Genomic DNA, 24,918 nt, shown 5'->3' on the forward strand with positions numbered 1-24,918 from the left:
AGCACGGGGCGATAGGCCTCTGTGACTTCTCGCGAAATCAGTGAGTGATGTGGGTTCCATGCAAAACTCGTATGCGCACCACGGGAGTTGTTGCCAAGATTTTTCTCCGGGAGGAAGTGTAAAGCCACCGGCCCCTGCCGTGGGAGGGTTTGGGGATTGTCCCAGAAAAGGTAAGGGCCGAGAAAGCGCACTTGGCCTCCCATTTACCCGTTTTTGTTCTATTCCCCGATTCGTCTCTGCTTTCCAGAGGTAAGTGTGCGATATCTTGCGATGTCCATCATGCGCACACACGCATCTGTGCACATTTTACGTGGATAGGCTGAAATAGTGTAACAAAGCTCTCTGGGTGCTGGGTCAAGTCACAATGGGTGCGTTCGATTAGCTTACACAAGTAGTAGAGAAGAGCCGGTTCTGGATCACACGCCCCTTTTTGCCCGGTTTTTGCTCAAAGCCCTTGGGTAGTACATCGACCCAAAAAATCGTCGAAACATTTTTGGTGGGGAAAAATGGGAAAAAATGGGAAAATCCAGAATAGTGCGAGATCCCCAGTTTTTGATCAAAGCCCTTGGGTAGTACATCGACCCAAGAATCTCGGGGGAATTTCCACTCACCTTTTGACCTCGGCGCCGCTCGCTTTGCTCGCTGTAAACAACTCGTGACTAGCGCCGGGGATTCCCACTTCACTGACCTTGAACTTTTGATCCCGGCTGACTAAACAACTCGTGACTGGTACTGACTTACGCAAACAAAAAAAGGGATTTCCCCTTGCTACAAGTCGAGACTTGCCCGACCTGAACTCGTGACCTCTACTTAAAGCATGGCTCTGTTCAAAGCAAAACACGCTATGTTTACAACCGCCTTAAATAAATGGTCTATATATAAAAATAACAATATATAAAAAAACATGTCAAGTCAAGTCGATATAAAAAATGATAAAAATTTTAGAAACCTATATAAAAATAGAGAGATGAGTAACCAGCAACACAGACCTCTACTAACGAATTTCAAACGATCTAAGAAGGCGTTTTTAGAAGATTTTGTCAAACGGTATAACATCCCATTACTTGCACCAAAACGTAAATATCATACACGATCTGAACTAATAAATGCTATACGAGCGGATCAAAAACAATTTAGGTACCTCCAGAGTCAGTCATATCGGCAGCTGTTGAAAACGGTACAAAAATATAATATTCCTTATGCAAACAAAGACAGATACGTAAAACAAGACTTTATCAATGCGATTAAAGCTTATACACAGCCTAAAGAACTCGAGGAAGTGGACATTAAACGTATGTGGCGTTTTAAAAATAATTTTCGTAATTGGGAGTTGATTCCTCGCTTCTATGAAGATGACCTAATACATTTTTTTGATTTTTACAAGCAGTTGATAGAGAAAACAGCGTTGGCCGAACTCAAAGAAATCGGGAGTTACAAATTACAAACACATCTTAAAGTGCAGTTTAGATTGGAAAAAATTGACGGAACGATTGACTACGGCACCTTTCCCTTTCAGAGCGATCAAGATGTAGTAGCAAATAAAGCCGACGTTAAAAATTCACTCGCTAAGCAACGCGAAGAACAAATCGAACAGGTGGAGGCCCATACGCAAAAAGGCTCGGGTTGGATCTTTGACAAAGTTGTCGCTTTTTACATCAACGTGGTTAAATATAATCCAGTCGGTTCTTCTTACATTCCTTTGCCTAAGGAACTGTTAGACAAAAAAGCAATCATAAACGTCCAAAATAAAGATCAAGAATGCATCCGATAGGCGTTGAGAGCAGCTTTGAAGCTGTATTCAGACGGAGTCAAAAGTCAGCTAGAAACAAATCCAAAATATAAAATAAATAAGGAGCGACCTTCGACTTACCGGTCAGAAGCAGACAGTCTAAATTTTACAAACATAAGCTTTCCAACACCGATTTCACAAATTCCACGTATCGAATCGCAAAATAACTTGGCGATCAATGTGTTTGGTTACACCAAAAAAGACGGTATTTACATTCTGCACAAAAGCAAGCGTCCAGAAGAACCGATCAATTTACTTTATTTTACCAGAGATGAAGAGAATCACTACTGTTGGATTAAAAACTTTTCTCGGTTGACGAGTGATATCGATCATCACGAGCATAAGAAACACTGGTGTTTCAAGTGCATGTCGCATTTCCAAACGGAAGAAAAGTTAGCCAGCCACAAAGAAGATTGCCAAGGCTTAAACGTTCCTACATGTAAAGTTGAAATGCCAGCCGAGGGTGAAAATATACTCAAGTTTAAAAATTACAAAAATAAGCAAGACGCGCCTTTTGTCATTTACGCCGATTTTGAGTCTGTTTTAGAAAAATTACCGCCAGCAGACACAAACACGGTGAAAACACAGATTCACAGGCCTTGCGGATACTCATACGCGGTCGTCAGATGCGATGGAGTTTGCACCAGTCAAAAGACTTACAGAGGTCAAGACGCGGCTGTTGATTTTGTAGGGTCACTTTCTCAGGAAACAGAGAATATCAACGAAACGTTTAAAAACAAAGCGAAGTTAGTCTGGTCACCCGAGTTACAAAAAATTTACGAACAATGTAATAGATGCTGGATATGCGAAAAGTTGATAGACAAGAGAAAAGAAGAATCTCATTGCCAGTGTGATATTCCAAGAACACCAGAGACAAAAGCTGACAAAATCGAGTTTTGTCGTATAGTTAAAGTTAAAGTTGAAGGCAAAGATAAAGAGTTCAGAGAATGGAAATGTTTAGATTGCAAAAAGCCCATCAATAATTTTAGAAAAGTTCGCGATCATTGTCACGTGACGGGGAAGTACCGAGGCCCAGCGCATGCTAGTTGTAATCTCAAGTTAAGAATAGTGGCCGACCAAACACCCATTCCGGTGATCTTACACAACTTGGAGAAATACGACGCACATTTAATTATGCAAGGCGCTCACGAATTTTATGGGAAATCAATCAAGTTGATCGCTAAAAATACTGAAAATTACATCTCGTTTTCTTTTGGCCAACTCAGATTTTTAGACTCCTTTCATTTTATGGCGGCTTCGCTAGATCGGTTGGTTAAAAATTGTTCACCAGATGATTTTAAATTACTTTGCGAAAGGTTTCCAAATAATAGTCATTTACTCTTGAAAAAGGGAATTTACCCCTATGAGTATATAGACTCCTTTGATCGGTTCCAAGAGAGACAACTCCCACCAGTAGACGCTTTCTATAGTTCTCTGAAGCAGGGAGGGATAACCCAGCAAGAATATGCTCGTGCGGAGAAAGTATGGGAAGCCTTTGGCTGTCAAAACCTAGGCGACTACCACGACCTATATGTGGAAACGGACGCGCTATTGCTAGCGGGTGTATTTGAGAACTTCCGGAAGGTATGCAAGAAGAACTACGGCCTTGACCCAGCCAACTATTATACGGCGCCAGGCCTATCGTGGGACGCCCTCTTAAAGCATTCGGGTATCCAACTGGAACTACTGACAGACATCGACAAGCACTTGTTTTTTGAAAGGGCAAAAAGAGGCGGTATCTCGAGTGTGGGTGCAAAGCGATATGCAAAGGCAAATAGCCCAGAACTACCCAACTACGATCCCAATAAGCCGTAGTCACAGATCATGTACCTAGACGCAAATAATTTATACGGCTGGGCGATGAGCAAATATCTGCCCGTAGGGGAATTTACCTGGGAAACAGACTTAGAAAAATTTAATTACTATTACATCCAAGAGTTGCGGCTAAGTGACGACTACGGTTACATGTTTGAGATTACCATGGATTATCCAGAACGTCACCATGACAAACATAATGACTTTCCACTCGCACCCGAAAATATCACGGTACCAAACGAATGGTTTTCGAGTTACCAACTGGATTTAATTGGTAATGGCGAGCAAGTGACCTCGGTAGACAAACTAGTGGCTACTTTGGGCACCAAACGAAAATACGTGGTTCACTATCGTACATTACAAAAATATCTCAAACTAGGGTTGTGGATCAAAGAAGTTCACCGGGTACTGCGTTTCCGCCAAAAGCCGTGGATGAAGAGCTACATCGATAAAAACACAAAATTGCGCAAGAAAGCAAAAAATGATTTTGAGAAAGACTTTTTCAAATTGATGAACAATTCGGTATTTGGCAAGACGATGGAAAATGTAAGACATCGAATTGACGGCCACCTCCTAAGGGACGTACAAGACGCCGCCAAATACAAAAAATTAACGTATAAACCGAATTATAAATCGACGGTGCCATTTGGGGACTGTTCTCTTTCGTTTGTGGAGATGTACCGAACCAAAACAAAATTAAATAAGCCAATCTATTGCGGTGTAAGTATTCTCGATATCTCAAAAACGTTGATGTATGATTTCTACTACAACGAACTAAAATCAACTTTTGGTGAAAAAGTAAATTTACTTTATACGGACACTGATTCTCTATTAGTTCAAATCGAGCAAAGCTCTGACGATTTAACTGGTTACCTAAACGAAAAGCGCCATTTGTTTGACTTTAGTAATTATCCACCGGGTCATCCGCTTTACAGCGTCAAAAATAAAAAAGTCATAGGCAAAATGAAAGACGAGTTTGGCGGTAAAACAATTTTAGAAGCCGTTTGTATCAGACCAAAAATGTATTCGATCTTAACTACCGATCAAAAGCGAGCGCCAGCGAGCTACGAGCGAAGCGAGTACTTTTCTTTAAAGAAGGCGAAAGGGGTCTCCAAGGTAGTAACCGAGAAACGATTGACCCACGAGATGTATAAAAGATGCCTATTTGAAAGGGTTTCTCATTTCAATAAACAACAACTATTTAGATCGGATAAACATCGGGTGTTCACCATTTCACAAAATAAACTTAGTTTGTCGCCGTTGGACACAAAGCGTTACATATTGCCGAACGGAATCGATACGTTAGCTTACGGGCATAAGCGAGCGAGCTACTCCGGTAATTCGGTGTCCTCGGGTACTACCTGAAGTTCCTCTTTGACGAAACTCCTATTTGGTCCGTTTAATAGGTAGTACAATGTTGGGCCCGTTTTGACTCGTTTTCCTTTCACTCGTTTAAATTGACTGGTGCGCTTTTCAATTTGATAGACGTCCACGGACCATATCGGATCCGTTGCCCTTCTGACGGTGCCACCCTCTTGCTCACCCGGGTAATAGAGGTACCTGACGACTGCGTCTGGAGGAAGTTCTCTTTGGGTAGTTCTTACAGGTGTACTCGGTTCTTGTTTCACTCGCTTTGATTTTATAGCTTCTGCAGGAACGGCATCTATTAACCGCGTTTTTTCCTCGTTTAACGATTTCACGACCTGAGGCAAACGTTCCACCCATTCCACGTTACGCACACCTACATTTAACATCTCTTGAGCGTATTGGTGGCCGAATAACCTTTCGGCTAAAGTACGGTTAAACCTTTCTATGATTCCTTGAGATCTGTGTACCCCAGGTTCACCCACTTGAATTTCTACTCCGTGTTTTGTCATTAACCGTTTGAAGTCGCCTTTGAATTCAGATCCCGAGTCTACCATTACGAATTTGGGCCAGGTCAGAGGTGATCGCTCGTAAATTTTCTTTATTGCCTCACTCACTTGTTCGGCAGTTTTACTGGTCAACGGTTCTGCTTCTTTATACCGCGAACCCACGTCTACCACGGTCAAAGCGTACTTAAATGTTTTTCTTTTAACTCGGTCCCAGGGTAAATAAAGTATGTCCATTTGATGCGCGTAATTAGGTTCGACCGATTCTGATTGCAACATTGTAGGTCTGGGTACGTAATGTGGTGCGGGTAAATATATTTGCCAAACGGCCTGCTTTTTTAGCCACTTCCTAATAACCGATTTGTTTGCACCGGTCTTTTCGTGTAGACGATCGACAGCACTTTCTCCTCGCCAGTAAACCCTGTGGACTGTAAAATAGTTTTTTCAAAGTTTGGTCCATTTTAAAAATACTAGTTTTTAAAGTTACGCGTACCGATCGAGTGTAACGAGTTACGAGCGTAGCGAGTACCGATAAGCTAGCAGTCCGACTATCGCAGTTCCACCTAAAATCCAAACCAACTCGCGGGTTTTTTGGTCTTCTGAAGGCTCGTAAAAATCGGACAACCTAGGTTCTGGCGGTAACGGGATAATACTCTTACCGGTCAATTCTGAATAAGCTCGTAAAGCTTCGTCCACGTTTACAAATGTTTGCTGACTCTTGCGTTCTTGTCGCATTCGTTCGTTCAAAAAGTCTAGCATGTGGACACGTTTTTGTTCCCACTCTTCCTTCGCTTGCGCCAATTGCTCCAACGCGATGTCGTGTCGCCTTCGTTCTTCGTCGACTTTACTTTTTGATAAACTGCTGAATAAAAAATTAGATCCTGTAAATGCCAAGGCGTTTACTATCGCTCCTCCAACCATCATCAATGCACTAGCCATTTTAAAATAAGGTTACTATTATATAAAAGTAAGATGTACACCAAAAAGCTTAACCCGAGTCGAAGACTTAAAGTTCCTCGCGCGATCAAAGGCGAGCGGCGCGAAGTCACCATTACGCACAACCCAAGCACCATAGACGCGGGCCACACGTTAAACATAAAATTCCCGGCCCTAGGCACCGACGACGTCATTGTACCCGGCACGGCAAAGGTGGCATTTAAACTGGATCTAGACGGCGGTTCGGACGACAACCGGGCGGTTTATAACAACGTGGCGAGAAACCTGGTGTCGGAAATAAATATATCTCTCCAGGGAAATAAAATCGTAAGTTACCGAGACGCGGACGTATTTCACAATTTTAAGGACAATTGGTTACCCCCGTCGCAGACCAAAAATATGGCGTATTTTGGACTAGAGAAAGAAAATATAGCTAAGTTACGTCTAGGGGCTGACGATGCTAATGACGCTGCAAACGACGGTAAAGACAAGGCAATTGCCGACGCTTTTAAAAACAGGTACGCGATTCCACTAGACACGCCTATGTTGACGGACCATACCCCATTTTATCCTTCGTGGTTTAAAGAGCCTCTAACGTACCAACTAACTTTTAACGGGCACGACAAAGTGGTCAACTCGTCAGATACCGCCGCGGAGTACTCCATTTCAGATCTGACCCTGGAATACGAAGTCGTCACCAATCGAGACCTGGCGCAAACCTTGAGAAACAAGAAGACGATGTATTATCTATTCGACCGTATTCACTCGTGGAAGAAGCAAGCGGTAAACAAGAGTGATACGCTATGGAATATAAGCATAGACCAGAGTATTAAAAGTCTAAAAGGAATTTTGATCCTGTTTAAAGACCCGACGACCCGCAACCCGCAAAAGTTTTATAATCCACACATTACAAAGACGATTGTGACAGTTGAAGGTAGACCTAATCAATTGTACTCACAGGGTTTGTTTGAGTACCAACATTGGAATGAAGTTACTAAATATTTCGGAGACTCGGATAAAGAATTGGCTAGAGGAGTTGTCTCGGACTTATCCTTATTGGGAGTAGATATGGCGGACTATCTAAAAGATAAATATGGTTTGTGGCTCGACTTCAGAAGTTCCGACGACAATTCTGCACACGGATCGGGCAGACCTCTCGGTGGAGGAGGAGACATATCTATACAGATGGAACGAACGGCTGAGACCACAGGACCACTAACGATGTACGTATTCCTGGTGATGGACTCTCAACTAACGGTGGAGGACGGGAACTTTAAAAATCTTGTTTATTAAAAATGAACGAGCGAGCGAGTTATGAAAGAAGTGAGAACCAGATGTTTAAGAATCCGCATTGCGCTTTGATCGTGGGCAAAACTGGCAGCGGGAAGACTAACTGGATCTTAAATCTTTTAGAGACAGAATATCGTTTTGCGTTTGAAGCTATCGTGATCATATGCCCGACGCTATTTAAGAATAAAACGTATTTAGAACGACTGTGGATATACACCGATGAAAATGTCTATCTTTGTGACCTGGATCGAGAAAGACTAGAATTAAATGAGGCGATAGAACTTTATCAGAGAGTATTCGATGGTGTAAATACATTATTTATTATCGACGATTGTGCAGCCGATCAGTTTATCAAATATCGTAAGAAGTCTAAGAGTGGTTCAGTTTGTGCTTTGTCTAAAATGGCGTTCTCGGGTAGGCACTACCTCCAAAGCTGCTGGCTTTTGACGCAAAAGTACAATTCTGTTTTAAAAGATTTCCGAGAGAATACTGCCTGGACGGCAATATTCCACTGTAAGGATCGTAATTCATTTGATCAGTGTTTAGACGAAAACGACATTGTACCAGACGAAAAGAGAGAAGAGATCAAAAGGCATCTACGCAACGTTAAATTTAGTAAGTTGGTTTTAAATACCGAAGCGCCGGTTCATTTCTTTGTTCATTAAAAATGAGATAATGTATGAACGAATGTAATCTAATTTAAATGGAAAGTAAAATTTGTAAAAGATGTCATGAGTTAAAAGCGCTAGAATGTTTTAAAGTTACGAATAGTGGTAAGCGTTGCTCAGGGTGTATCAGCTGTAACGCCGCTGCTAAAGTTTCTAATAATAGGCATAAATGCGAACATGGGAGAGAAAAATATCATTGTGTTGATTGTCACGGGAATGGTATATGTAAACATAAAAAAGAAAAATCTCGTTGCATTGAGTGCGACGGAGTATCAATCTGTGAGCACGGGAGAGAAAAATATCATTGTGTTGATTGTCACGGGAATGGTATCTGCAACCATGGAAAACAAAAACATTATTGCAAAATTTGTAGCTGTCCAATCAAAGTAACTATACGAAATTGGATTAGTGGCGCCCGACATTCAGATAAGAAAAACGATCGATTTAATCCCGAGAAATTTATCGACACAGATTTCTGCCGCGGGTTAATTGAGGACTATCCGCGTTGCTTCTACCCAGATTGTGAAGTCGAAATGCAGTTCTCAGAGAAAAGAGACGATTTAGGCACTATTGAAAGATTAGATAACAAATTTGGTCATATCAAATCTAATTGCGTGCTTTGCTGTTTAAAATGTAACTTAGCTAAAAAGTCGAATAATCTTGAGATCGAGTATTCGCATCACCATTATTGTGAAGCTAGTTAATTTTGTTATAATTGGACTACGTCAGCCCAGTTGTAACTAAATAATAGCTTTGTTGCAATACGGTTTAACTAGTTAATTATTTGTTTGACTTTGCTTATTAACTAGTTACTAATTAGTTACTCTTTGCTTGAGCATAGCTACGCCAGCTGTGCTCAAGTAAATTTATTTTTGTTATTAATAAAATGATAGCCCTGCTACAATACGTCCAGCTAGTTATTCAGCTAGTTATTGCAGCTAACTTGACTTATTATACAGTTGAATACATACGACTAAAGCATACCTACAACAAATTTAAAGAGTACTTATTATTAAAATGGACGACATAAAAAGCATATTCACCGATTCAAAAAGCGAATCAAACGAATCGGCCTCAAACGTAAAGGATAGACTCTGCGCGATAGCTGCCTCGGGTGAATCTAAAAAATACTTAGGCAAAGAATACACGATAAAAGAAATCGAAGCTCTGCCACCAAAAGATCAAGAAAAGTTGTTTAACCTCTACGAAATTAAGTTTGGCAAAGAAATTGTCAAAACCCTTGGTCACTCGATTTTAAGTTTGTACTCTCGCCTACTAGGAATAGCTACTCCGATCGATCTACTCGGATTCAATGTCAACTTAAAATCAGAGGAAGCGCTTACTAAGGACCTAAGTGACGACCCGATCATCAGTCAAACGATGGGTCATTTACTTACAGAGGTCTGTTACAAGTACGGTGTGTACTTGTCTCCACTTACAACTATGCTGATTACAACAAAACACCTGGAGTTTAACAAAAGTTCTATTATTATAAAAGAAGATGACAACAGAAACGGAAGTGAATCAGCAACAGGAAACAGAAGTGAGCCAGCAACAAAGTCAACCGGAGAAAGTTACTAAGCGAGTAGAAGAAACTACGACTGAAAGGAGTACTAAAGCCAAAAATCCGAAGCGTGTAGAACAAGGTAAAAAATTGGCCGAACATAACAAGAAGATGAAGCAACAACTAGTCAAGATGAAATTAGCGGGCGAAGAAAGCAACGAAGAGATCAAGATCTACCAAACGGTTACAGAGAACAGAAGCTTGATACTCGGTTCGTTGGGGGTTGCGGGGGTTCTTCTCTACTTAATTTGGAGAAACAAGTCGAGCAGTGTCCAGCCCAGTTCACGACAAATTAGTGTTCAGCCAAAGCAAGAAGCGACTATTCCCAAACAAGAACCAATTTTAGATATGGAATAAAAGTTCCTTATTATTAAATATGAGTAACGCTAAATCAATCGACGTAAACGGAATCGCCAATACGGTTTATCACGGCGCAGTTGTTTCAGGAATCTCACTCGGATACGCCATGCTGTCGAGTAAGCTATTTAAAATTAAACCACCAGATCTAAATAGGTTGTCCGCCGAAGACGCGTTAAAATTAACCGCTTTGTCCAGCGGCGCATTGGCTACCCAAGGTTGGTTGGTGGCGCAGGGTATCCTACCCGCGAGCCTGCCAACCGCTTAAAAACTTATTATTATAAAAGAAATGGCAGAAGGAGGATTCGATATTGAGGAAAAACCTCTCTTGGACGATCAAGATCAAGATCAAGAAACGTCCTTTATTGAACCTGGATTTGACGATACCAACACTTCATTTAATGAACTAAGAGTGGGAACAGTACTGATTGAACAAGAAGAACCATACGGAGGAACGGTAACAACAAAACCGATTGGATCAAAATTGGAAATAACCCCAAGACCAGTAATGTTACCCGATGATCCTTTAGAACGGGGGAGAGCGGTATTCAAAACTAATCCAAATGTAGAAGCCTTTTACCAATATTTTAAACTCACCGGAAGAAAAGATATACCATCATTACTTCACTACGAAAGGTTTTATTACCGCGAAGACAAAGGTTTATTTTACAAAAGTGAAGGCAAATACGGTGATGTGCTACTAACCAGCAAAACAAACCCAAATTTTATTGTCGGTCTTAACCTTGGAAGATCGGTGCAAAAAGCACAAACAAAGTTAAAATCCATTCAACCCGAGATCATTCCAATGGAAGATCTTCCCAAAACAGCCGACCAAGTTAGTGACATCGTAGAAGAGCTCACCCAAGATACAAACGTTCAAACAGAAGGATTAAACTATAGAGAGCTCTTAGGATTAGACAAAGAATTGCGAACTATTAGAGGACAGATACGATTAAACGAAGCTAAAATTACTGAAATTCAAGAAGAAATAAGTAGACTCGAGACTTCTGAAGATTCGGGTCGTTTACGTGAATTAAACGATCAACTCGAAGGACTACAAGCTCAAAGAGACATATTAAACGGTAAACTCAAAAGTCAAATATCGCGAGTTAAAGATTTAATTAATTACGCTTTACATTCAGATGACACACTGGGTGATAAGATTCGAACGATATTTAGAGAGCAAGGCGTCACAATCGCTAGCATCTTAGCGGCTTTTGGTTTAGCTATGAGCACCATCGTTAGTAGTATAGTGGCTAGCGTCAGGGGTGCCGGAACTAGCGGAGCGATCAAACCAACGCCTGAACCCGCACCTAAACCAACGCCTGCTCCTCCTTCCAAGGGCGGGGTCACCGATTGGATCAAACGACAATTACAAAATTTAGCCAACGTATTAAAGAAACTTGGGTTGAGTGCCTTAGGAGCTTTGCCTGGGATCATCGGTAGCATTTTGAGTTGGATTTTTAACGTGGCGAGTAAAGCTGTTGGATGGGTGGCAGAACACGTTTGGACCTTGTTCGTGGGCGCGGGTGTTTTGCTTTTGACGTACGTACAAAAGAATGGGTAAAAATAGATTTTAAAAATTCACCTCAAATTTGGGGTGAATTTTTTTTTTTTTACGTCTTAATTCAAAACGTTTAAGTGAAAACCTTGTATAAAGTAAACCCAACAACACCCAAAGCAACGGCACCAACGGTTAAGGATAGTTTCTCTTCATTGTGGGCGTCTAAAGGCTTACTTAAAACTGGATTTACAATTGGCTTTGGTAACACTTCTGGTTGAATCGCTTCTTCATTAGTACTCGTTCTCGCTGCGCTCGTACTCCCTCCGGTCGTACCCGCTACGCTAGTAACTCGCTCGCTCCACTCGCTCATTCCGTTATTCAAACTCGGTACGTATCCAGTCTTCATATCCTCAGTCGCGACTTGTAAATTATTGTTGTATCCCTCAAACGTTCCGACGCGTAAGTCCATATCCGAGGGTACCAGGTACAAACCTGGGGCAACTACGAAGTTTAAAGGCGTTTTTGCGTATTGTAGCGAATCTTGATATTGGTCGATCGACTGTTCCAAATCGGGACCCGAATTAATTAAAGAATCTACGATCGTAATAAATTGCCGTCGCGCGTCTAATCCGGTGCCGGTAGCCAAAACGCTGGTCTTGGTCTGCGCCTGTGCCCCTAGTAATGCGTAGACGTAAGCTCGAATTGATTCATTTACTTTTGTGATTCCCACGTCAGTCAACCTAGACTTTTTAGGAACGAAGTCCCACCAGGCCAATGTAACCGCGTCCGACTGTGAAATCCAGGTAACCGTGTATGTGCTCGCGTGACCGGAGCTTTCCCATCCAAATCCCATGTAAGTAGATCCCGCGTATTTACCGTTGGTCACGTGTAAGTCGTGCGCGTCGTAGTTTTTACCCGGAACGGGTATATATCCATTGTCGTAGTAGTAAGCTGTGCCTAATCCGTTCGACAAAGTGTCCCTCGTTTGTTTGTATGATTTATTCGGGTCTACTCCGTATAAAAGACACGTGTCGGTAAACTTCCGATGGTCGTAATTATTGTGTAACGCGTCAAATACGTCGTCGCTCGGAATGGGCATCACGCATTCGTAAAATATTTTTCGTACGGTGTAATACACGTGAAAATTAAATAAAGCCGAGACGTATGGATTAGGGTCAGACAGCAGATCAAAACCCACACCGCAGGCCGTCGTCGCGCAGTAGACCGCGAAATTAAATTGATTTTGGTAAAACGATATCGACTCGGCAGACCACCTATTTACCGCTTCATCCGTGGTTACTTTCGGTAATTTATACGCATGCGTTAAATTTGGAAACTCGGCTGTAAAGGAATTGTCTTCGTTTACTAAAATATTTAAACTACTAAAATTGCCTCCCATTTATTTTAAAAGAATTTTAAAAATAATCTTTACCAGTCTTTTACAGGTGCCGTTGGAATAGTCGCTTCTCGATAAGTGGGTGGATTCTCTTCGTACTCAACCGACTTTGTAAAACTTATTCGCCAAGTTTTTTCATAAGATCTTTTTTTAAAACCGCCGCCCGTTCGTTGGCTAGCGCTTCTGCTCTTTCGTTGACTTGACGTTCAAATTCTTCTTTGATATGAGCTTTAGTTTCTTCCAATTTTGTAGACGTACGCGATCTGATCTTTTCTTTCATCTTGTTAAACTTTTTCAGCTCAGATAAAATAAGGACAAATTCTTCATGGGATATGTCACCGTCTTCAATCGCGTGAGATACGTATCTTCGATGGTGTTTAATTTAGCGTCTGCCAACATTCGAATTTGGTCGTGTTTTTTAGTTTTGTGGGTGAGTCTACGGGAGGCGTACTTTAGAATCGCGTAAGCGCCAAACGCACCGATAGCAGCGCCTTCCATCACGAGCCCGACGGGTCCGGTAATGACGCCCAAAATGGCGGGAATGCCTACGGCTGCCGATGTGACTCCAATTAATTCCATGCCGTGCTCTACGTATCCGAGCGCGGTTAAGAGTCGTTTGATCTTTTTGTAACTATTTTCCCTCGCGTCGCGTTCTCTTTGGATTTGAGATTTAATTTCTTCGATCTTTCTTAGCCTGTAAACCTTTGTCTCCGCTTGTTCAGTCAAATCTGGGTATATCATCTTATTACTTTTATAATTACGCGTTTTAAAAAATGTCTAACTCGATTAAAATTTTGCCGATGTTATTCACGAGCTCACCTCTGTCGTTTTTAACAGAAAAAGTCAATTCACTGATGTTCCTGTCGATTAACTTTTTAGGCGTTTCACAGTAGGTGCGAGGTTCGGTAGCTATCACGCACAGCAAGTCTAAAGTACGCCCGTTATAAAAGTTGTCAAATGTATTTAATTGTTCGCAATGAATAAACGCGAGTTTCAAGGGGTTTAAATCGTACTTGCCTTCGTAAATAACGTTGGGTAAAAGTTTTATTTTGGGTAAGTTTAATAGCTTGGACACTTCTTTGTTTAGTCGCAACTTGAGATTGGGGTCCGTAATGGCCAAAGTCACCCGTTTAGATTCCGAGTGAACCTTAAAAGAAACGCCCGGTATCGAGTTTAACAAAAAGTGAAACCAGTCTATGCCGTAATAACCAGGGGATACCACGATGCTTCCTCTTTGATCCTGAGGTAATGGTTCAGATGAGCTTCGCGAATGAAGTCTGTCGTATATAGGTTCAGTTAGTCCCGTCAAAAAAAGTCTTTTAGTTAATTCTCTTCTGGGTCTCCTGGGGGAGTTGGTGGTGGTGGTAGGTCGAGTTGGTGGATTCCCTTCGTATATTTCATCTAAAGCTTGTCTTTGCCCCTCGAGCAGTGAAGCTGATTTGATTTTTTTATCGTCGAGATCAAAATGTAAACGAGCTCGCGTTTCTGATGGTTGTCTTTGGTTTAACTGATCTTCTAAAGCTGCGATTTCTTGGTTTAGCTGCTCAATTTCATCAGCGATTATTCTGATTTCTTCCGCTAACTCGCCTCTTTTATTTGCTTCGATCAATCTGTTTTTAGCTGTTTGTACTAATTCTGGATTGGGGGATGAATCCGTTCTTTCCACTGAGGGCATACCGGGTGGTCGTTCGCCAAGTACCCCCGCTGGCCTACCGTCCAAGTTTGTATCCCACTCAATTTCAGTAGCGTTTGTTACGTTAAAATATCCAGCTTCAAACTGAATATTCTTTACTCGGACGACTTTGTCGCCTTTGGTGTTGTTGATCTCGTTTTTCAATCTAAACGTCTGCGGGTTCTCGGTCAAGTGAAAAGTGTGCGTCCCCATTTTATTATATACGTTTTATACGTCTTGTTTTGCGAGGTTAAACTTCTCCATAGCGTTTTTCCAGTGCTTGTCCGAGACTTGAAAAAGTTCTTTAACTTCACATTCGATTTCCCCAGTGACATCTTGATAACAGACTGCAATTAAAGCCTCCAACGGTTTACCTCGAGAGATTTTACCGTTTAAAACTTGGTTCAACTTGTATTCTATTTCACCCGCTTCGCCGTTTTGAAAAGACAGATTATACTTCAGCAACGTTTTTCTCGATTTTGGCGGCTTAGGTTTCCTCCAAACGTGATGATTAAAGTACCGATCTCCCACGTCTGCGGCTCCGAACGAAGAAACCCACCCAAAAATTTGACCGCAATGTTTACACGTGTATCTTTCGTCCATTTCAACTATTTGGTGGTTACAAGGCGTTCTCGGTTGGACATTTCTCGTTGCCCCAATTATGTGTACTTCCTTTAGATTCAGCAAGTGGCAAAGTTCCGCATCAGTCATTTTATATAAAGGTTTATTTATTTAAAGTAAAAAAATTTAACCCCGGGATAACCGAGGTTAAATTGACTTTCACTAACTTTTATTTAATCAAACGCGTCCAAAAGGTAAGGTTTTTCTTCAACCGTTAGCATAGCCGATATAACTCTATACCTAACACTCGCGCCGCAAGAAAGTGAACCGTGTGCACCATAGTAAATATCTTTAGGAGAGATCAAAGAGATCGCTTGGCATTTCTTATTAGCAAAAAGAGAGCGATCAATTTCTTTAAACGATTTATCCACCAAAGAGGCATCATAGGCGATCTTAACGTACATCCTACTTTTATCGGTATAAGCCGGCTTAACTAAATAATTGATTTGATCGGGTATGTCATCTAGTTTTTGAGACACCTTAAAAGAGTTACGCGTAATCACGGGGAGATCTTCCAGGATATCATCTGTTAATTTTTCAAAATAATTATAAAATGCTTCATTTATACATAGTAGCAGCGATTCAGTATCGGGAGACACTTGATAACAAATTTGATCTTGGCCAGTAGGTTCCTTAGTGCCATATTTGTAAACCGGGTTGATACCGTAACAAGGGTCTTCAAGCCTAATCAACAATCGTTTCTGTTGACCCTCGTGAGAATAGAGAATCTTAGAAGAATTCTTTGCAGGTCTTAAAATGACTAAGTTTTCAGAGTCAAAGGGGCCATAAGTAATTTTCGGGTTTTTGTTGCCGGCATTTAGACGTTCGTGGTCATTTGAGACGATATACATTTGAGTTGACATGTTCTATTTATAATTAGGTTTCTAAATTTTTTTCATTTTTATTCGGGCGGGATTTCTGTCACGAGTTGTTTAGCCAGCCGGGGTTAAAAGTTCAAGGTCAGTGAAGTGGAAATCCCCGGCGCGGGTGGGTGAAAGGGGTTGAAAGGGGCGTGTGATCCAGAACCGGCTCTTCTCTACTACTACACATGTAAGTCAAACTTACACGAGAGCGTTCGTTTAGCCATCACGTGATCCTCGTGCCTGCCCTGGTGTCAGCCACTACTACCCCGGCTGGTTGAGCGGGTCTCTGGAGGCTGCCCGAGTGTAATGAAGGACTGTTCGTGCATGGACGTACGTGATGGAATGTGGCGGGGACTTGACCTTTTTCCCAGAATGCCTTGGCGAGTACACTGCAGCGTTCGATTACCCTCATTTCTAGGCTTCCCTTGAGTGTAACACTGCTGTATTCAGGGAAGTTAATCGAACGCACCCAAAATTAGCACTCCCAGCTGTTGGTATGTTCAGCGTGATGGTGCATTCCTTACGGGGGGGTGCTGGGCCATGTCTATTGATGTAAAGTACCAGAGGTACAATGGTCTGCTTTTAACATTCCACTGATTGTCTGCTTGCAGAGTATACAAGGCCCATATGTGACTACCACTAGGGTTAGTGAGCGTAGCGGTACATTCCTTGTTTTGCGTCAGTGAGGCCCCAGGTTGAGCCCCGGCTTGGCCCAGGCTTTAAGTGCATTTGGTTTCCAGTCCATACTCGCTCTCGCAGGTTTTCTCCGGGTACTGCGGTTTCCTCCTGCCCGTAAAACTGGACCTTTGTCCTTACTCCGTATATTGTAATGTGATGCTGATTAATAACCTGAGATGCTGAAAGGCCTATGTGTTGTGATGGTAATGGTGCATAGTGTTGTGATGGCAGTCTACCTTTTCAAGATAAACTAGTCAAGCATGCAGCACTCGCACGTAGTTGAAGCTGCCCGTTGGAATATATGCGATCACCGTGGCCACGGCAGTCCACATGTGGTGGTATTGTTTACCTTTGGCGCAATCCAGTCACGTGGGTAAAAAAGGTCTTTCCTAAAGGGATGGCTGACTGGGGAAGCCTGAGCAACGTAGGTCTGACTTAATTCAAGTCACAGACCTGAAGGAAGGAGAGATTGTGCATTTGAACCCTGAACATCATCTCCACGTAGCCCAACACATCATTGTTACCTATTCAAGCTCTCTTACTGCAAGCCTTTCTACTGTAAGCTCTGCAGCTACTTGCCAAGACAAGTCAAGTCATCCCCAACTTCAACGCATAGATCATCTTCAAGCTAGGCCCTTTTCTTATTTTCATTGTTAATTCGTAATTATTTTCTGTTAAATAGAATCCCTGAGTTTTTCTCCTTGTTAAATACATGTATTCTTCGTACAGCGTACGAAAACTTTTCACTACCTTTACTGGAAACGAATTAATCTTCACTGGTTGGTTTGTAATAAAAGGCGTAAACTAGTAAACAAATAAATAATGTAAGCAGGTGTCATGATTCTCATACCATGACCGCTGTAGGCCAAGTTTAGTGTTGTAGACCACACGCGTGTTTGGAAACAGACTATGCGCATGTCTGTGGTAAGCGTCAGTTTGTTTTCATCCTTTTTGTCGACGACTTGGTGTCATGACTTGCTTTGTAATAGGCTTAAACACAGATGACTGTAATCGACCCCGTTTCCTTCCTGTGTTGCCCACCATAAGGTAACTGATACCATCGGTAAACAGAGGACGTTTCAATGTTGTTTATGTGTTTGTCTTTCGCCCACGATGGGGGAAACAGCGCGTTCTGGCATTATGGGTGTACGTGCTGCCAACGTGGAGGCATTTAAGTGTAACTGTACTGAATTACTGCAGACCCAATCTGCAACTTCGTTCTCTTCTTCAATATATAAAATCTGAGATCGCGGCCCGTTAGGTTAAATGTACAGTATCTACCATTATCTAAGAAACACTGGTCCCGTTTTTTTACTCATTTCTTAACACGGAACTGTGTCAACTAGGTTTGTATTAACAAATTAGGGTAATAATATAATATAGTTTCGCTTGATGATTCCTTCTGTACGACTAAACCAATGACAGTCATAAAACAACTCTTGCATAATTCCTACCATAGAGTAAGGACACATACACCCAGTAAACCTCTTATCTGTGGACTGCCCGCCACCGCTGCTTCCCCAACAATCCCCATAGAAGGTGTACAAACAGAAAAGGGTCACTATCTATACTGACCCGGAGCGCTGGTGGCTCTCTGTCAGTGTCAACTAATAAAGTTTGAACAAGGCCAAATTGTTTTTCATGAGCACAAAGCCTATAGGGTTTCCAGACCAGGTTCACGTACGTACATCATCTGCATTAGATAGGAGTCAACAGGTCACTCTATTCCTGTCTCAGATTCCGGGACCGCCAGTTTCCTGACCCGCCAGTCAGGACATCTAATTTGAGCCTGTGTTTCTCTCTGGGATTGTTGAACCGTGTAAAGTTGGTGCGTTCACTGGGTTGAGCAGGGATTGGATAAGAACCCCCCCCCCAAGGGATCGGATTTACGGCGAATAGAAAAGGCGCTACACTTCAACTTCCAGCTATGGCCTGCTGCCAGTCCCACTGTTGGTGGTGGCGTTGGGTTGTCACACTCGCCGCATTCAACATGATATTCCTCTCCCTGGGCCCTCAATACAACTACAGTATCCTCTACGTGAGCTTACAGGCAGAGTTTCATTCTGGATCGGCAGTAACAGGTAAAACTGCGTGAGTGTCGGCTTCATGCTGACCTCTTGCGAAACTGTTAAATGTACACTTTCAATCAGGTGGTCGTGCTGATGAGTACTGTACTTAACTGCAGTCAAGTCTTGTAAAAAAAAACTTGGAGGGAAGAGACAAAATTGCTTCTTTATGTAACAAGGATTTCTTTACAACAAAGATGAGTTCTTTCTATGTTTTCCAGATCGGGAAAAACTTATTGGTTCTGGGTGATTGTCTTTAAATTTACGGCATTTTCATTTTTCATATTGAGCTTCTCGTTACTTGATTATGTAAAGTCGTCCACCTTTGTGTAAATATCCAGGTTGGATCGGCTCCTTAGCCGGGGCCTTATCCTGTCTGTGTAGCCCGTTCACTGTTCTGCTGGAACGCAAGCTGAGCAAACGGGCTGTCGTCAACCTCGGGATCGTCCTCTTCTGCGCCGGACTCATGACGACGTCCTTCGTGCCGGCCGTTGGCTACGCCTACTTGACATTCGGGGTCCTGGCGGGGGTTGGCTCCAACCTCATGTGTCATTCGTCCGTTGCGCTGGTGCTGGACTGGTTTGTCGGGAAGAACTTCTATCGTGCTAGCGTGTTTACTGTGTTGGGATCAACCTGTGGTACATTAACTGATTGTGTAAAGCTAAATGATAACTGCCATGTTGGCCGTTTATGCACAAAATTAAAGCACATCGAATACGCTTTTTGTTATGGTGCGCCACTTCCAGCCTTTTTCTATGACAAAGACGAGTTTTTGTGTGTTGTTCAGATCTATAAACCTATAGGCGTTAATTTTTGCTTGCTCAGATTAAACGGTTCAAACTTGGCGTTAATTCCTCAAGCTTCGTCAAGCGTTCCCAAACAATTTCTCTAGTATGGCTGACCGCTGATGGTATGTGCAACCGTTGCATTCATCCCTCAATGATTGGCGTCTGGGGAGACACCAACGAAATCGGGGCATGAAAGTCATAAAGGCCGCTTGAACCTGGACTCGTGGCTACATGTATATGTCAGCCATGTATTTTCAACATGATTATTAACAACTCTGTCTGGCGTCTCGTCTTCCTTTCCATTGCATTGTTTCTCTCTCCAGGTATGCTGGTCTTCAGTCCCGTGGTGACGATTTGCATTACTCACTACGGATGGCGCGACGCTCTGCGAATTCTCAGCGGTGGGATACTGGCGGCGGGCCTCGCCAGCAGCGCGTTCCTGACCAACCCGCCTACCGAAGACTACGCCGCAGCCGCCGACGAGTCTCTGGAGAAGAAACAGGAAATGGAGACTATGGTTCCAGTTAAGAAAGATCCCGAGGGTTGTACCCAAGGGAAGAACAGTGGAGAGTGCGGAAGCAAGGATAATGAGGCAAACGAGAAAGAAGAAAACATTGAGGAGGCCGAAGGCAATACTGTCAGCAATCCTGGATTTTTTGTTTTGATCAAGAGCATTGAGGTTTGGCTGTGGTTTATCGGTTCCGTTCTTGCATATACTGGGTGGACATTCTTCAATATCAATTTTGTAAGTGTACCTGAGCGCTGCTACATACATGAACAAGAGAGGGCGTGTTTTCTTCATCCATGAAACAACCTCTTGTTGGCAACTTATATTTTCTACAACCCAGGGACCACGACCAAGGACAGTGCTACATTCTAATTCTAATTGTTATATTCATGTGCAGTAAGATAACTCAGTGTATATGTAGGCCTACGAGATTTTATTCAAAATAACCCGCAAAAGGCTTATTACAGGCCAGCTTTAATGTTTTCCAAACTGTTCCCCAAACCTATCAACTTGCTTTTAGTGCATTTGACTATTACTCGACCTTTCCCGGTTCCTGCCTGGGGGTCAAAGGGAAGAAAAATCCAATAGAACTATATCCAACAAACAACGCATGCGCGTTACGCTCAGGGACGAGAAATCCCAACGTTTAGACCATTGACGCGTCAATTCCTGGAGCACTTTAATAACATAACTCACTGCAGCAGATACGAGGGTTTAATTGTGCGCATGATACACGCAAGCAAGTTATGGTTGATAGCTATACCCATGAGGCTCTTTGAGCTTTGTAATTCTTACCTAAAAAATTATGAGGAAGCAAGAATTGTCTGTCGGCATACACCTGTCTTACTGCGAAGAGGATTTATGTTTGTGGCGTGTGTGAAGCAGTACTAACACTTTCACCAATCTCGAAATGGCAGAGTGACTTTTTCTGCCTTGCAAGCCCAGTGTTTTGCCATCATGAGTACAAACGAAACCTTCACGAAGTCCATATTATGCCCCATATAATCAAAAGTCAGCTTGTCTTTCTTTACAGGCCAGTTTCATGGAAGGGCTTGGCTTCAGCAGCAGCCAGGTAGCCTCTGTCATCATGTTTTTTGCTTGTGGGGAAATTGGCGGGAAAATCCTCATAGGTGTGACAGGAGATCGCCTGCCGTTCTTACGTGTGTACTTGATCTTTACGTCGTGTAGCCTGGGTGCTGTTTTACTGGGCCTACTGACAATCGTTGAGACTTTAACATCAGTTGTCATCGTTGCTGTTTGTAAGTTGATACCGTTGCCCTCTGTGATATCTCTGCTTTAGGTGAACAAGCTGACTCGGCTTAACTGATATACTTTCGAGTTGCACCAGCACACATTGAAAGTGCACCAAGGATTTCAGGTTTTGAAAGGAGTGAGAGGCAGACACTATTATCCCCAGATTTTCTCACATTCTATCTTTTTTCCCCCTTCGCTTTCGTTTTGCCGCTACTAGCAATATCACTCTAAACGAAATAAAAATTTAACACCCAGCAAGTTCGGTGTTGTAAATGTATATTGGCCTATGCACCACCAGACTCAACTTTTCAAATACGGACGTTTCACAATAGTGCGCGTCCAAGAGTTTGCAACTCGTTGGCCAATCACACTGCGCGAAATTTGTCGACCCAATGCGCATCTGGAAAGGGCCGACAAATTTCGCGCGTTCTGATCGGCTAACGCGTTGCAAACTCTTGGTGGCGCAACTATTGTGAATCGTTCATATTCGTGATAAACATTCCTCGCGGCGTTTCAAAAACTTTGGACTGCAGCCAACTGGATTGTGTCCAACTTTTGTGGTTTGAGTTTGCAGACTAGGCTACTCTTGAACTAGTAAACGCTTAATCTCCTTGTGTTTGTCCTCCAATCATAATCGGCCTATCTCTGGTATGCGCCATTATAACATCAAATCTGTTGTCTTGTTTTTCCCCAACAGTGTCTGGCGTTCTGCGTTCTGGTCTGTACGGCGCAACAATCGCAGCTGGAGAGCAATTGTTTTACCAGACTTTTGGCGCCAACACTGTCATGGTGCTATCCTTTGTTCCTTCGGGGGTCGGAACATTGATAAGTGCCCCTCTATCAGGTGAAGCCTGTGCTTAAACTTAAAGTGTAGCATTTCTCTTTGCCATCTTTCTCTGCAATTTTACACTCTTGTCCAATGTATGAAAATTTTTTGACATGTGCAATGTCTAAAATATTATTTAAAAAAAATTCCCATGCTTTCCTGGACCACTTAGTGCGCTGTTGCTGGGATTTCATCTTGGGAAGACATCGTTTCTGTGCATGAATCTTTCTTTTCCAAGGGTGAACCCAAAGTTAACTCCATAAAAACATTTATGAGGAAGTGTGGTATACTTGCGTATTGCACAACAGTGAGGCACCCAAGAAGAACATTCTGAGGCCAGTGAAAAAAATCTTTTTCTAAATTCAGCAGTGTTTTGTGTACAAACTAATGCAGTATGTTTAGATTCTCTTCCTGGAATGACATCACAGTTCTGCTTATGAACATTTACCGTAAAAACAACGTTTACAGTTTAACGACTTTTTGTACCCACTTTTTCCAACGTTTAACCTGTGACATCTTTAGTAAAATGTGTTTAGGTATGTGTTTAAATGCTTAACATCTTTTCCGTGGTTCATGTTTGGCTTTTTGAAATCTACTGAGCATGTAAACACATTCCTAAACGCATGACATTAAACATGTTGTGATTAAACATGTTTTCAAAAGTGGGTTTAGAAATGTTTAAAACTCTAAGCACTTTTTAGAGTGCCCAAAAGGCAGCATAACACCCTTTAAAATAGTGAAACAAAATTTAGAAATGATGTTAAATGATATGTAAAGGTGCATGTTGGAGGTCTGCATTTCAACAATTGCACCGCTGCCACCCTTTAAGCTCTCTCAACCAGCAAACGAGCAATTATTTTCCAGTAGAACTCCATGTATAGAAACAATGTCAACCTTGCGAGACGTTGTGTTCTTTAGATATTGCAGTAACCTACTTCGTGCCATATTCCATCGTTACTTGCGCCGAGTTGATTCCTGTTTCACTGGGCGGATAAACTCTTCAAAGCAGCATGGCATATAATTATAATTATACTCCCATTAGCACCCGTGTCACATTTGGATGTTTCGAAATGCGCCGTCGATCTTTCCACAGGCTGCGTTGTTTATACCCAGCAAGAAATGAGACCGAGGGGTACCCCCCCAACATGTCCAATCCCTATACACATTCCAGACTATTGTTACTTAACACATCCCCCCAAGATGTCTGAAAGGAATTCCCCAGATTCCTGCGAGACAATGACCAACAAAAAGCAGGGGGTTTCTCTCCGTCTCATACTTTGCTGCATATGGCAGCTGAGGCGATCTGATCGGCTGACATGGCCTTAATACAGATTAGTGCTAACAGGTGTTCAATCTGATCTCCGCCCAGGTGTGCTGTACGACTCCACAGGTAACTACACCCTCGGCATATTGGTCATCGCCGTCCTTTTCGTGTGTGCGTCGGCGACGTTTGCGGCTATTCCCGTACACAGGAAGTGCAGATCGCGTGGACGGTGTGGCAGAGCAGCCTGTTCAGATATAGCCTGAGTATCTCCAAAGTCCGGCTGGCCGCACCAGTGCATGTTTGACATAGTATGCATACACAACACGCTACATTTAAGCATATAGAGGCTTTGAGTGGTAGCCATCTTGCCGAACAGTTCTATTGTTCCACGGGGAACTTTCCTTGTGCATACCATGATAAACAACAGCATTGGCCTGCAACATGGCAGTCATGCAAATCCTATATAGAGAGGAACCCAGAGACGTTCGACGACAATGTCTGAAAATGATTCCTTTAAATGGTGGAAAGCCTTTTTTAGACAGTGACAAAGATTGGCTCCGTACAATAATTCCCCTTACAATAGTGATGTCCAAAAATGTAGCATGGCATCGGGCGGGGGTCCATAACATGGGCCACATTCAACAAAGCATATGATTTTCATCTTGAACTTGAAATTCACTAAGCCATTTCGTGTTTTTTCCTCACTTATACCTTCAACCTCCGCGCTCTTGAGAAATGCTAATTTTTGCCCTTTCTCTTAAGAGATCCTCGGGAAATTGTACCTTTGAAATTTGAAAAGCAACTTGTAGACTAGGTGCTAAATTCAAGATCAGAGAAACGGGCTAAAATAGAATCCACGAGAATTTAACTTTCTGTTCTAGTCATTTTCCATTCTCCAACTGTACACAGAAAGGCTTCGTTATTGGTATTTTGGTCAAACCTTTGCTTGAATTGATTGTCCATCAATTTGTAAGAGAATTGTTATTTCAAGAATCAAGACAAAATGTGAGTTTTCACTTGTGTATTTCACGCCATAGTGTATTTCCCACAAAAGAACATCCCGAAAGTGAAATAAATAAATAAATAGCCTCCAAGCTAGACGGGGTTTCCTTGGAGACCACTGACATGTTGCGTCATGAACTAATTTGAACCGTAAACGATGCCGCGCCAAAGATTTTACCAAGAGTC

The 24,918-nt window shown here is 42.4% G+C and overlaps 1 protein-coding gene across 2 annotated transcripts; it reads left to right on the top strand.

Moving 5' to 3' along the window:
• The first annotated feature begins 43 nt into the window (after positions 1 to 43).
• LOC110985178 (monocarboxylate transporter 13-like) lies at positions 44 to 24,854 on the top strand. Of its 2 annotated transcripts, XM_022246019.2 has the most exons (7): positions 44 to 170; positions 18,950 to 19,105; positions 19,432 to 19,728; positions 20,202 to 20,623; positions 21,420 to 21,645; positions 22,338 to 22,484; positions 23,836 to 24,854. In XM_022246019.2, exons 1-7 carry the CDS (start codon positions 59 to 61, stop codon positions 23,991 to 23,993), a joined length of 1,518 nt encoding a protein of 505 aa, XP_022101711.2. In that variant the 5' UTR covers positions 44 to 58; the 3' UTR covers positions 23,994 to 24,854. The 2 variants fall into 2 exon arrangements, with proteins under 2 accessions (XP_022101711.2, XP_022101709.2); XM_022246017.2 differs by lacking the exon at positions 44 to 170 and having other exon boundaries at positions 18,948 to 19,105.
• The last annotated feature ends 64 nt before the right edge of the window (positions 24,855 to 24,918 follow it).

Source organism: Acanthaster planci, linkage group LG12, assembly GCF_054643075.1.
Source record: "Acanthaster planci isolate LZ-2023a linkage group LG12, COTS_SCS, whole genome shotgun sequence".
Lineage (NCBI taxonomy): Eukaryota > Metazoa > Echinodermata > Asteroidea > Valvatida > Acanthasteridae > Acanthaster > Acanthaster planci.

Bases quoted from the DNA above. Each gene is read 5' to 3' on its own strand.
- LOC110985178 (XM_022246019.2), top strand. From the start codon at position 59: ATGCAAAACTCGTATGCGCACCACGGGAGTTGTTGCCAAGATTTTTCT. The intron at 20,624-21,419 runs GTAAGTGTACCT...CTTTCTTTACAG, and splicing joins CATTCTTCAATATCAATTTT to GCCAGTTTCATGGAAGGGCT. The intron at 21,646-22,337 runs GTAAGTTGATAC...TTTCCCCAACAG, and splicing joins AGTTGTCATCGTTGCTGTTT to TGTCTGGCGTTCTGCGTTCT.